This window comes from Notolepis coatsorum, assembly GCF_963971535.1.
Source record: "Notolepis coatsorum genome assembly, chromosome: 7".
NCBI classification, from domain to species: domain Eukaryota; kingdom Metazoa; phylum Chordata; class Actinopteri; order Aulopiformes; family Paralepididae; genus Notolepis; species Notolepis coatsorum.
In genome coordinates, this window is record NC_140171.1 from 65,049,695 (window position 1) to 65,063,590 (window position 13,896).

General features: G+C 40.1%; 1 protein-coding gene across 1 annotated transcript in view; it reads right to left on the bottom strand.

The window, feature by feature from the left end:
• Positions 1-7,943: 7,943 nt before the first annotated feature.
• The window catches only part of vwa11 (von Willebrand factor A domain containing 11), a gene marked incomplete at both ends in the record, with an annotated part of 85,010 nt that continues 79,057 nt past the window's right edge, over positions 7,944-13,896 (bottom strand). Inside the window, 5 exons of the mRNA XM_084319256.1 lie at positions 7,944-8,324; positions 8,411-8,570; positions 10,765-10,898; positions 12,123-12,391; positions 12,597-12,689. Of these exons, the coding sequence (XP_084175382.1) occupies positions 7,944-8,324; positions 8,411-8,570; positions 10,765-10,898; positions 12,123-12,391; positions 12,597-12,689 (1,037 nt within the window). The remainder of the gene's footprint in view (positions 8,325-8,410; positions 8,571-10,764; positions 10,899-12,122; positions 12,392-12,596; positions 12,690-13,896) is intronic.

Consider the following 13,896-nt stretch of genomic DNA (forward strand, 5'->3'; position numbering starts at 1 on the left):
GTTTTTACAGTTTGGCTCAGCACCAAGGAACGGAGGATGTGCGTTTTTTTTTTTTTTTTGATTTTTTTGAGCCCCTTTGAAAATGCCCATGTCAGTCAATCTTTGGAGCATTATTTAGCCCCCTTACCGACGAGCTAGCATGACATGGTTGGAATGGATACCTTAGATTGTTAGTAGTTTCATAAGATACCAGTATCCTCACTCAAGCTTTAAAACTCAGCCTCTGACCCCCACGCGTCATTACTTTTACCAACGGATTTCCAGTTCTGCGATCTGATTGGCCACTGACGTTTCTGGTCATGTGACATGTGCGCCAATCGTGTGACGCCTGTTTCTATCACTGGTTAAGCTTAGGCACTCTTTCGAAGTTGGTTAAGGTTAGAGTTTGTCTTAGAGCAGGGCGATAGAACACCAGCCCTGATTCCAAACTCTAACCTTAACCAACTTCGAAAGAGTCGCCTAAGCTTAACCAGTGATAAACTAGGCGTTAGGTAGTTTGCAGGCTGTTCAAGGCGGAAATAGGTGCAGAAACGGGCGTCACGCGATTGGCGCACATGTCACATGACCAGAAACGTCAGTGGCCAATCAGATCGCGGAACTGGAAATCAGTTGGTAAAAGTATAGACACGACCCCCACAGGTCTCTTAAGGATTCATTTTCCATTAATACATTTTTACCTTTTTACTTTTTGTTATTTTACTTTTACCCATTTGCTATGTGTTTATAGGGGTAGTGATCATTTATTTTAATTAAAATTCATGTTTTTTTATGTAAATTAAGGAATTAATAAAATATTCAGTAATACCATATCAAACAATTCACTCAACGGCATTGTCACTCTGGTTACTTTTGACCCATGCTATAGAGGGTTCTCTTCTAACCATAAACTTGCCAAACATGCAGAAGTGGAAATACTTTGCCAAGTTGCCAATACACCTGCATCAGTGCTTGCATGAAAATAGAGCCCTTGAATATGGTAATAATAAGCAAAAATGTTTTACATTGACTTGGTATGTATAGTTATGTTTTAGAGATTGATGGATCACTCTTGACAGACGGTTTTGTATCTGAACTGAGGAACTTAGGGAATTTGTAAAGAGGCACGCTTGGGCCTGATCTATAAATATATTTTACATAGGATAACTGATCTGAGGCCAGCTCACCTCTGAAGACAGTGAAATTCTGTATGGTCATTTGACTGATTCTGTCATAATAGCTGTTGACGGTTGTTGGGTTTCCATTCACACATTCTTAACAGCCACAACCCAGAAAAAATAGTAGTCATAGTGTGGTGTTTGTGTCATATAAACTTTGTATAGCTTGTTAAATTGTAAATAATGGATATATTGGTTACATTGTACAAAGGTCAGTTGAAGTTGATTAATGATGTTTTGTTTCTTATCGTTTGGCTACATTGTATGTTCAGAGAACTGTAATAAGTCTCTGAAACAAAAAAGCCCACTGAAATAGGAAATGGTATTTTTAAATTAACTTTATTTTAGTGTTACCTTTTTTTGTTATTGTTATTTTGCTTCTTTCATGTGTGTTATTTTGAGAAAACTGGTAATAAAAGTTGAAGATAACCAATGTTGTCAGACGGTTTTTGCTAGCAAACGAGTTAAATATATTGTCAGCATAAGGTTGCTGGTTCGAAACGTCTGGGGGTGCAAGTAAATTAATAACACTCACGACAACAACTATAGTTTAAATACCGTTCAGCAAGGCACTCAGCCCCCCATCTGTTTCAGTGGAGATGCACAGAAGCCAACAGTAGCAGACTGCTGTTAAAAGAGTTATTTTGGGTTACTGGGCAGCTCCAAGGTTTTAATGTGTGTAACTTGAGTGTGAAGTGTTTCTAAAAAAGCATAAATGCTCAGCAAATCATCTATGGATAAATAAAGACATAACCCTCTATTGGATTAGCCAGGACTTTACCAGTTGATTACCCAAGCTGGGAACAGGGTGGAAAGGAACCCTACAAGAGCAAAACGGTCTTCATGTGAATATGGTCAATGGCTCAAGATATTTGAATGAAAATGGGCTCAATGGATAAAAAGGAGTCTCCTCTTTACAGCCATACATATACAGTACAGTATAGGCAGTATTTTGCTTGCCATACAAATTAGTAATTTCCACAAATTTCGTATGATATATGCTTATTTCAGCATACTGTTGTCTCAACAGTTTTGGGATTGCATGAATTGAGTGGCTGTAACAAGATGAAAGATGTGAATTAAATTAGTCCAACTGTATTCATGTGATGCAAGTCCCAATACTAGCCATTTCAATGTAGTGACATAATTTAGTAAAAACCTGACCTCACTGTATACAATTACTTATTGTGAGCTCTTGGATAATCATATAGCCTCATGAAACAGAAACGAGATATCTAGACCATTCAGAGGCTTTATCGCTTGCCTAGGTACATTGACAATATGTGGGGATTATTTACCTATTTTCAGAAAGATAGTGTTCGCCGAAGAGAAAATGTGTTTCCGAATTCTCCAGATGTCAAGTTATTGATACCAAATTACAGTGTTTTTCAAGGTCTTGGTATCTTATATAACCAAAACGAATGGTATCAACCCAAACATTACTGCAGCTACCGTATACAGTACATGTATGACACATTCATGTAACGTGGAAATGACAATCATTAGGTCATCATAATGTCCCATGCCTCCTATATACTGTACACTCAGAATTGTCATAATTTCTGAATAGGTGAGATTCAGAACATGTTTATTGCATATTAATAGATAGAAAATGTGTTGTGCTGTATCTCAAATGATTCCTCGCGGCTTTCCGATTGTGTATGTCACCTACTGCTGAACAATACCCCACCACCTCTAAAATAAGCATATGGTTTAAATAGAAAATACACCATCAAAGTCCTGGTAATTAAAATAACACATTTTATTCCAACATGTCAATTAAATAACAAATTGGATATTATAAAGCATGATACAACTCAAGACAGTAGCCTACAACATACCAGCATTTCCTTGCTGCTGTTTAGACAACATTTAACATTTTAGGATGGGAAAATTATAAAAAGCTATTTCACTTTACAGTACCCTGGTAAATATGATTGATATTCTCTACTGTAGTTCAAATAGCTACCACTAACATTAGCCAGTCAAAATTTGTAATTTAGGAAGCTAGCAAACTCGGTTCCAAGGGATATACTATTCCACAGAGTGCTACTTAATTGGTTAATGAAATATCCCCATGTATGAAAATTCACAAATTTAAATACCCTATACAATATTGAAATAAAATATTTGCTATTCTAGGTGGATGGGTAGCGTACACTGTAAGAAAAAAAGCTGCAAGAAAACGGTAAATGTCTGGCATCAATGGTTGCCAAATACTTACTGTCAAATTACAGTAAAATCAAATACATTTACAGATTACATTTATTTAATGGTTAATATTTTGATAAAAGGTAATTTACTGTATTTTTATGGCATTTACACTTAAAGTAGAAAAACTAAATTAATCTGTAAAATAATACAGTGAATTTCCCAGTGAAAAAAAACATTTATTTTTTACAGTGTATAGAGGTCTAAGCACTCGCCAACCACCGCAGAGACTCGGTTCGAATCCAGCCATCAGCTGTACCTCCGGCTTGGTCAGTCGTCCCTACAAACACAATTGGCAGATTACGTCTCAGTGAAACTCCTCGCTGTCGGGTGAAAAGAAGCCGCTGGCGACTCCACATGTACTGTATCAGAGGAGGCATGTGGTAGTCTACACCCTCCCCAGACCGACAGTAGGGCAACGACCAGGAAGCGTGAACACTTAAGGCAACCAACTTGCACTTCCGCGTTTCTCTGATTGGCCGAGCGCCTTCCGCGTTTCTCTGATTGGCCGAGCGCTAAGCTCCAGGAGAGAGGCTGAAAACACGCCGTTCTTGCCCGACTGATGGGAGCCGAATCCCGGATCTGATTTGTCTGATGAATACCTGCAAAACATGGAGGTCCCGAACGCATGGAAGTATTGATTGCGCCGTAACGAATTATTAAAAAAAGATACCGTTAACTGGAATATGTTGTGCCTTTACACATGTTGGATTATGTAATTGGTTTGTCATGACAAACAAATAAAAGGTGGCTACAACAACACACAGTGACTACATGCATGTAGTCACTGTGTGTTGTTGTAGCCACCGGGTAAATCGCGATTTTTTTATTTGTTTGTCATGACAAACCAATTACATAATCCAACATATGTGTAAAGGCACAACATATTCCAGTTAACGGTATCTTTTTTTTCGGGACCTCCATGTTTTGCGGGTATTCATCAGACAAATCGGATCCGGGATTCGGCTCCCATCAGTCGGGCAAGAACTGCGGGTTTTCAGCCTCTCTCCTCTCCTGGGCCCTCATTCATCAATAGTGTGCGTAGAACATTTCTATTTCCACACGTAAGCACGGAATGTAGAACTAGTGTACGCACAGGGAAGTCGGGATTCATCACACGGTGCGTACGCAGGCTCTATGCCCCTCCGTGTTGATGAATACCACTTTGTTCTACCGTCAATGCTCGTGCATGATTATCCATATATGGTCATGAAAATGAGGAAACACCCCCCATGGGATGTGAAATAATGGACTGACCCGAGCGGAACCCTGAGAAACTCCACGAAGATTGTTCACTGCTGTCGAACCAAGAAGACACTATCGCGTGTTATGGGATAAATAATAAAAGGCGGACTTGTAAACGGTAATGTCAGATATCAACGGCTCCCTAAGACCATTGCTGCAATTCTGCCTGGACAGCTCAGAATACTAATAAAGACCGTTCGTTGACCACTGTTTGGCGTTGGTTGTGTGTCATTATAACCGTGCTGTAATATGAATGCCTTTATTAGTTGTGTTCGATTGGCTATATGATTTTTAGAGGCATCTATTTTGTTGTCGGCTAATAAAGACCGCGCTGGAATATGACTGCCTTTTCCCGTGTTGTTTGATTGATACCCAGGGATTAAAGTTCTCCTCAATTCTATTCCAAATCGCGATGGATCTCCCGTCAATTTTCTACCTGCTGCATATGATTTCTAGAGGCATACTACAATCTATTTTGATGTCAGTATTGGGTAGCCTATATAAACAATAATAGAGAACATATACAAGAACAATGAATCTCACTGCATGTATGATGTAGCCTGCCAATTCAATACATGAACTTGAATTCCATCATGTTTGTGTGCGGGACTCACAAGGCTGTTGTCACAATGGGTGGTACCGGTACAGTAATAATTACAGTCCACACAATATCACGATCCATGCCATAGCCTATGTTCCATTAGGACATGATCTGTGACGACAAATGTTCTAGAATGTTTGATTAAGATATCATACTCTGACAGCATGCCTATGACTATGAGCAACAAAAACGCGAACTTGAATCCCATCATATAGTCTGTCCACTATCTGCATGGTGTCATTGCAATGCGTTTTCTATTCTTTCTTATACAGTGAAAAGGGGGAAGAACACTATATTCATATGACTTATTCTGCTTACAGCTTCGAAATTCCACTTGTTTCGTTTAACGTAAAGCCTTAAATATACTTATACTTAAATATAATCAAAACGTTCCCGTGTTTCGGCGGTCTGTGCGCAAAATAATAACGAGTTGAGCTTTATGATTTATGATGAATTGAAAATGGGGGACCCTGATGTAAACAAGACGAAAGTTGGTCTGCATCCCCAATTAACAATTGTATGTACTGAGCTGTACTGTACTGTACCCATTCTGCAATCTGTTAATGAACTTTTCAATCAATCAATCAATCAAGCTACGCGGAGCGCAGTCAGTCAGTAGCCTACACCCCGTATATTCCGATAACGCTATATAAACCATGCTGCATTCATTCTGAGAGAAAGATCTATTATTCCAAATGCTATTTATAGGGTTTTGACCATAATTACACTACTGTTGCTATTTTACAATGAACTATAATGAACTACGGTTCGTACAGAACATGCCAGTGTTATTATGCACAGAAGCTCATTTCCTTGTTGTAATAATATATTCTACCACTGGGCGCCAGGTAAGTGTGGTCTGACCTGTGCGTAGATGTAAGCACGGAGTCAAGTTCAAATCGAAATTGATGAATCCCACTCTTTGCTTAGAAATGATCGTACGCACAGGGTAAGCACAGATCTGTGCGTAGAACACGTTGATGAATGAGGGCCCTGGAGCTTAAGGGGGAGCTTAATATTCCTGCCTCTGAGGAGCGCGTCGCGGCTCATGCTCATGCGCGCGCTCGGCCAATCAGAAACGCGGAAGTGCAAGTTGGTTGCCTTAAGTGTTCACGCGACCAGGAAGGGAATTGGCATAACGACTAAATTGGGGAATGGGAGGAAAATATAGAAAGACAAAAAGATATATATAGATAGATATTTGCTATTCTGGTCTGCAATCTGTGGCGCATGCGATTTGAGTTGACTTCATAGAGCTCAGCTTGGGTTTGCCCAGCGTGGTGACATCACAACAACAAACTCAAGTATTTTTGAGCATTATTGGTTGGTTTGAATGATGGTCCAGGAGCAACATAATTCTGTTATCCCAGGAACAACAGCAATACAGTGAAATCAGACTAGAAACAATAAGCAAATTATGTCATTTTAGGCCATCTGACAAGTGTGCAAAGTGAAAAGGGGAGGATTGAGCTCTTGTTATCACAGTGTTTCCCATTAATTACCTAGTAGTCCCGCCACAGTTGTATAATGAACCAAAAAAATATATATATATATATATTATTATTATTTTCCTTTTTTTTTTTTTAAATATCAAGTTTGCCAATAGGGATGTCAGTAGTATTGGCAGTGGTAGTAGTCGTAATAGTAATCCAGTATATTTTTTTATTTTCTAAAAAATAAACCTGTTCAACACAGGTAACCACTTTTGCTTCATTTCTTTGATGGCTCAAATGTATGCTCTAGTGAACCTCTCCTCGAGACACCCCAGCCGTTCCATGTATTTGTTAAATTCCACCACCAGCACACCTGATTCAACTAATAAAGGGCTAGTTAAGTTGAATCAGGTGTGCTGGTGGTGGAATTTAACAAATACATGGAACGGCTGGGGTGCTTCGAGGAGAGGTTTGGGAAGCACTAGTCTAGTCGATTTTGTGTTTTGAGCACAACGTTCATCATAGATCTAGCCTCTTTATTTTGCTCTCAAAGTGCACCAGATTGATGCATTTAACTTTAAAATGTACACACAAAAAAAGGTCCGGGGGGGCATACCCCCGGACCCCCCTAGAGGGGCAGAGGTTCACCCACCACAGTCTCACAAAATCCTGTGGGAAACACTGAATTAGGTGTGTTCAGTGTTCCATAATTAACATGGACACACTCATAGATGTGAAGCGTTGCAGGATCTAAGGGGGCACTGGTTTGTGTTGTGTTTAGCTCGGGGGGCCCTTTGTGTACAGATTTGCCAGCACAACAAACACATGATGGAAGAGTAACATCACACATCAACTGTGCTATTGGCAGAATGGAAAAACAGTGAGAGGCCACAATCTCTTTCTCTATTCCTCTCAAATCAACAAATAGGCAATATAACTTAAATGCTTAGCTAGCGAATAAACACGGCTCAGAATGTCTGTAAAATGTAATGGAATGGTGTTGAGATGGTTAGCTCTGGGTGGGTGCTCTGTGTCGGCGCGGTCTACAAATGTTCCACATGGTGATTGTTGTTAAGATGTCAAGATTGAACTGGTCTTACACAAAGTGCAATGCCATTGAGCCACCACTAGGGTTAGAGTGGCTAAGTGTAAGTGAATGAAGGAATGAGTGAGTTAGTGACATTGCCAATCATAGCGGTGCATCTAAAAACAAAACAAAACTTTGCAACACGACCATATAGTAGATTAAATGGTGTGAAGGGATTTGCGGAATACCAAGCACCTTAGCTTGTGGGCCCTTCAAGGCCTGCCCATGAGAGCAGACAGTAGCAGACACAACCACAGTGGCAGGAACAGGGTCGAGGCTGGGGGTGCTCCGGAAACAACGATGGAATGGTAACACTTGCCCACGTTGCCGACCTTATCGACGACCAGAAACTCGACTATCTGTGAGCAGCAGGAAGCATTGTAGTTTGCCTGAATGAAGGGATCGGTCAGGTCAGTGAACTCGAGGGTTCCGGCACCCTGACGCAGGGTAATGCTCTCTATGCCAGTGCCGTTGGCATCGCTAAGTTTGGCCTCGAGCGCCCACAGGAAAGAGTCACACTGGGACAGCTCGTTGGGGCAGTTGTCAGCCTGCACACTGACCACTTCACACACGGGCTGTATGAAATCTGTGATCTGGGAATCAGACAAAGAGACGGTGCTGGAAAGTTGTGTAATTCCACTCAAAGCAGGTGTTTTCAGGAATAGGAGAGTTTGGTTACCTTGGTAACAACAGAGAGACGTAACACAGCGTAGTTGGAATCAGTGCCTCTGGGTGACTTGACTTCAAGGGTCAGGGTAGCATCAGTGCCAGAGGGTGTGTTGCTAGGCGGCGTGATGGTCAGAGTACTATTGGCATATTGGCCAGTATTCAAGGTGAGGCTGTCACATAGTAGGAGAGAAAGAGGAACTTAGGTCAATTCTGGTAGAAATCTATTGTATTCTGATGTCCATATTTTTTATTGAAGAAGCTTATGGAAGTTATCATCATGTCCATAATAGGTATCAAAGAATGGCACACTTTCATAAATCTGCTGTGACATGTGGGTAGCTGGCTGTAATGTGGGGTGTGTGTCTTCTAGCCATTACCGTCCTGTCTTTAGCAACACTAACGTCAGTAGGCTACCGCACCAGCAACTAACTAACTGTCTGATTTATATTTCCCCCATCGAAATGCTCAAATATGTGTGGTCCATGCCAAACTATTGAGACGCTAGAGGTGTGGTGTCTGTAAGAAAATGGTCATTTAGACTGTTGTTGATGGCTTCATCGCCTCTCCTGGCCATCTCTGCATTGTGTATTGTTTGTGTGCTGCAATCGTTCAGATCGAATTCTCACTCCCACACGCTGACTTACATAAACAATGGTTCTCGCATAGAATTAAACGTAAAGACGAAAGTCTTTAAAAGATTAAGAAACTAAATTAATACATTTAATCTCTCTTGGTTGTGCTATCTCCTCGCTCGCTAGCTTGTTAGCTCTCTCCTCATGGTCCCCCTCCCTCCAAATAGGAGGATGCTCTGCTCTGCTTCTCTCAGTGTGTCTGTCGGTTCTGGTAGTGAGGAAAAACTGAACTTAATGAGCGATCTACAACTCCCTTTTCTGTGACTTGTTATCTTTTAAGGAATGTAGCTTTGGCTAGCTCATCTGACTTCGCCCCAGGTTACTATATCGTCACCATAGCAACCCCCCTGTAACCCATAATTCTCTCTCCAGAGCGGGCCCGTTGTTGAATCGTATGGTGCTTGGTATGGTGTTACCAAGACTAGTGCTGTCAGGCTATTAAAAAAAGTAATCTAATTAATTACAGGATTTGTAATTAATTAATCGCATTTTAATCTTATAACTATTTTAGGCCTGATATTTTATATTCTATAATCATATTTCAAATTGCATGTGTCCAGATGGCAGAATTCAGTACTGTATCTACAAAACCTTCTGTTTAATCATCTTCCCTTTATTAATTTGCTTAGATTGTTCAGGTCTGGTCAATTTTAGCATGGTGTTATTATTAAAAAAAAAAATTGAATTGATATTCTCATTTGGTTCATTACAAAGTTTGTAAATGTTTATTCTACGTTATTATGGAATGAATGAGATCATTTCTTTTTTTAATACATTTTGAGTTAATTTTCATAACGCGATAATTTGCTGTGTAATTAATTAATCTAATTAACGCGATAAACTTGACAGCCCTAAGAGGGTAATGACTAGAAGATATAGCTGGTTGCCTCTGACCCCGGTAGAACGACACTCTTGTGCACATTGTGGACTCCTCACGTAACCCACATGAGGAGCTTTGGTCTCCTGAGGCTCGCTGAATTTAACATTCATCAAAACGCATCAATTATGTATCAAGTTGTCAACAACATGAATCACAGACTGTCTGAGCTTATCCCAGTCTGCCAACCACTGCACATCCACAACACAATAAATAAGCATCTTATATCTGGCAAGAGGAGAAGGCTAAATTGTGCTAGCCTAAGCATAGATCTGGAACAAGCTTGATGAAAATCTAAAAATGACTAATACCTTTAAAACCTTTAAAAAATCATTGAAAGAGGAACTGCTCAAATCATATCTCTAATTAAAATTATAACTTAGGAATAAAATTGTCTGTATTATGTATCTCTGTTATATGTCAGTTAGTAGGTAGGTGTATAAACCTGCTCACGTTGTAGTTTTTTGTTTTGTTTTTGTTTGTTTGTTTTGTTTATTTTGTTATTGTTTTGTTGTTCATATTCTGTTTGTATCTGTGTTCAGGCTCCCTCCAAAAGCTTTAAATAGCTTCTTTGGAGACCTGGCACATGCACACAATTTGCGACATGTTATCACATGAGGATACTCGCATGTAAAATGTATCGTGTGTGTGTGTGAATAAAAATTCATTCATTCATTCATTCATTCATTCATTCATTCATTCATTCATTCATTCACGGCAACTTTACAAAAGTCTGCCATTGGTTTAATTTGCAGATACTGTAAATGCCTAAACAAATCCAGCAACTTCAGACAAAACAACAACATTTATCAATATATAATTATAATTGATTTTTCATGCATTTTTCACCGCCACCTGTTTGGGGAGGTCATACGGAAGCCTCTGTCGTTCCTTGCATTGATGGAGTATTTGCCACCAGAGCCCTGCGTCATCACACTGAAGGCGAGGGAGAAGACTTGGCCTGGCTCTACACTGCTGTCTACCACTGCCTGAAAAAACCACAATGGAGAAGGAAAGCATGACATGTCAGTATTCTTTATTTTTTTTATTTCTTTTTAAAAAAAATTGCTTTTTTCCCGGCCCTTTTTTGAGGGCACTCCATCCACCCCCCCCCCCCCCCCTCTTCGGGGGACAACTTTATTATTTATTATACGTTTTAACTATTTACAGTACAAAATTAAATAAAAAGTGTAGTAAAATAAGAAAAATATTTAAAAAATATATTTCATTGCCCTCTCGGAGGGGGGGAACTCAGACTAGACATTGACAAACAAATTACAACTAAGGACAATGAAGGACAACAACGAATACACATGACAAGGGAAAGGGGGGGGGGGGCAGAGAGGGGAGTAAGTAAAGTAGCATGTGAGGAGGGGGATTGAGAGAAGGGTGGGTTATGGAGTGGATGGCTCACAGGTCAATCTCCTATGATTAGGAGCCTAGATTATCCACAAGCAATTCCCAGATGTTATTAAATTGTGAGACTTCGATGTGATCCACGGTTGAGATTGTTTCCTGTGATATGTAATTTGAGAGAAGGCCCAACCATTGCCCAGTATTCACATTTTTTCTTGTCTTCCAGTTTAAGAGGATAGTTTTCTTGGCAACAGCTAGAGAAACGAGTAGGGGTTTGGTGTTCTGGACTAATAAATTGATAGCAGTAGTATCCCCAAGTAGGCAGAGGGAGGGGGAGAGAGGAATGCTGCAGCTCATGACCCGGGATGGTGTATTGATGACGGAATTCCAGAAGTCTTGAACAGGTGGGCAGAGCCAGGTGGCATGGAAATAGTTGTCTGGGGTGTTGAGGGTGCAATGGGAGCATACATCTGTGCATGCAAATCCCATTTGAAACATCCTGTGCTGTGTGATATGTACTCTGTGTAACACCTTATATTGGATTAATTGAAGGTTAGTGTTGTTAGTCATTGTGAATGTGTTGGTGCAAATTTGTTCCCAGGATACGGCATTGGGAGAGAAAGCCAAGTCCTGTTCCCATTTTGTGAAGGGGAGATGGAATGTAGTGTCTTTTTATTTTATTCATTGCTAATATAATTGGAGGTGGTTCAAGATCATTCTGTGTAGTATTCTGAGAATACATGTCAGTATTCTTGCTGAATTTATGTACCTTTTGATCCAAATTATTTCTTCCATCATACTAAATATAAACATTCTGTAAATTGATTCTACAGATTCGTATGGTTTTAGACACTGACCTGGATGGTCACCTTGGAGACCGACATCTGGGTGGTGGACTGCCTCTGGAACTGGCTGTCGGAGAGCACATCAGTTCCAGTAATCATGACCACAAACTCCTCCTCAGGAACCTCAGGGACCATAACCAGAATGTCTCCATTGCCCATGTCGGTCATCCTGCCACTGCTGATCTCAGCACCAGACACGGTCACCAAGCCAACGTCACTGAGCGTCACCGAAGATGGACCCTTTCTACCCATCACCGATAGCAACAGGGTGGCAGGCTGGCCTGGGGGTTGCAAGAAACTGTCACTATTTGATTGTTTGACATCACAATTTCAAACTAAATGATCATTTCACAAATTGTGACTGCTCATGATTTTCTTTTAATACATCAGAAGAACCCAAAATGGCTTGACATGTTTGGCACTAAGTGAAATGGCTGTAGGGTGAGTGTAAAATGGTGTAATCGGAAATAGCTTCATCGCACATACCTGCTTGTGGACGCCCAGTGATTACGGCATATCCTGGGTGTGGTCCCTGGAAGGCCTCCACGAGGTCATAGATAAAGGTGATGGTACTCTGACCTGGAACCACACACAGATATTTTGTGAGCTTAAAACAATATAATAGTATCATAAACTCTCTTATTTATGGAGCCTCCAGTATGTGGCAGGAATTATAGGGTAGTATAGTGATAATTATTTTTATTAATCAAGAGGAAATAATGAATTAAAAACGAAAACAGTTTATAAAGCAATCAGTTGAATGGTCAGTTAAAAAGACACTAGGGATGTTCGATATTGGCTTTTTTACCTTTTTACATTTTAATGGCAATATCGGTAGGCCGATAATATCGGACATCCCTAGTTAAAACTTTTTCGATGACACGTTGACTGTTATACTTTTTTACATTAGATATTCCTGAACAGTATGTACATATACCGATATGCCCTACTTTGATTACTTGTATTATTGCACAATGTCGTTCTATTGGATTCTTATTATATTATTATTATATATTACTACTGTATTATGCACAATCGTTGCGGGCAAGACCACCCGCATTTCATTGTGTATGCCGTGACAAATAAAACTCTTGACTTGAACAGTTTGCATAGCACAGAAAACTGCACTTTAATTGTCTAAATCTGTGAAAACAGGGTAAACTAATTTACCTAAGCCCCTACAGAGACACATACATAAATGAAAGAAAACATACAAGAAAAGTTAATTGAACACAACCACTAGGGGCAGAGTGGCTAACCATCAGTGAATAGGGAGGTTGTAGTCTGACATCACTGGTTGTTCCACCCGTATAGGGATTTATCATTGGGAAAATGGATTATCGGCTATTGTAACAATTATGCCGCATGAACATTGGCAAGCTTTCCATTTTTGCACAAAATGAGTTCCCTTCTACCACTAACATTATTGTTTAAGCATTTTTGGTTGACATAAAGGTAGTTATAACGTTTTTAATTTGTCGTAAAAAAAGAACTACATTTACTAGGCTGTCGACAAACAACGTCACAGCAAGCTGATATCAAGCTAGCTAGCTAGCTAACGGTAAGATTACCTAGCTAAACGTACTAGACGTTAGCAATTTTCTACTGTTGTGAACCATTTTAAATTGGGGCATGTAGAGGAGTTTCGGGAATGAGTAAAATGTGCAGGTCCTCTTCTCAGACCTGTGGGGCAAGCACTGCACACGCATCATGCCGGCTAGCTAGCTACAACGTTACAAGCACAAAAACCTTATAACTACTACTACTGTCATGTCCATAAGGTCCC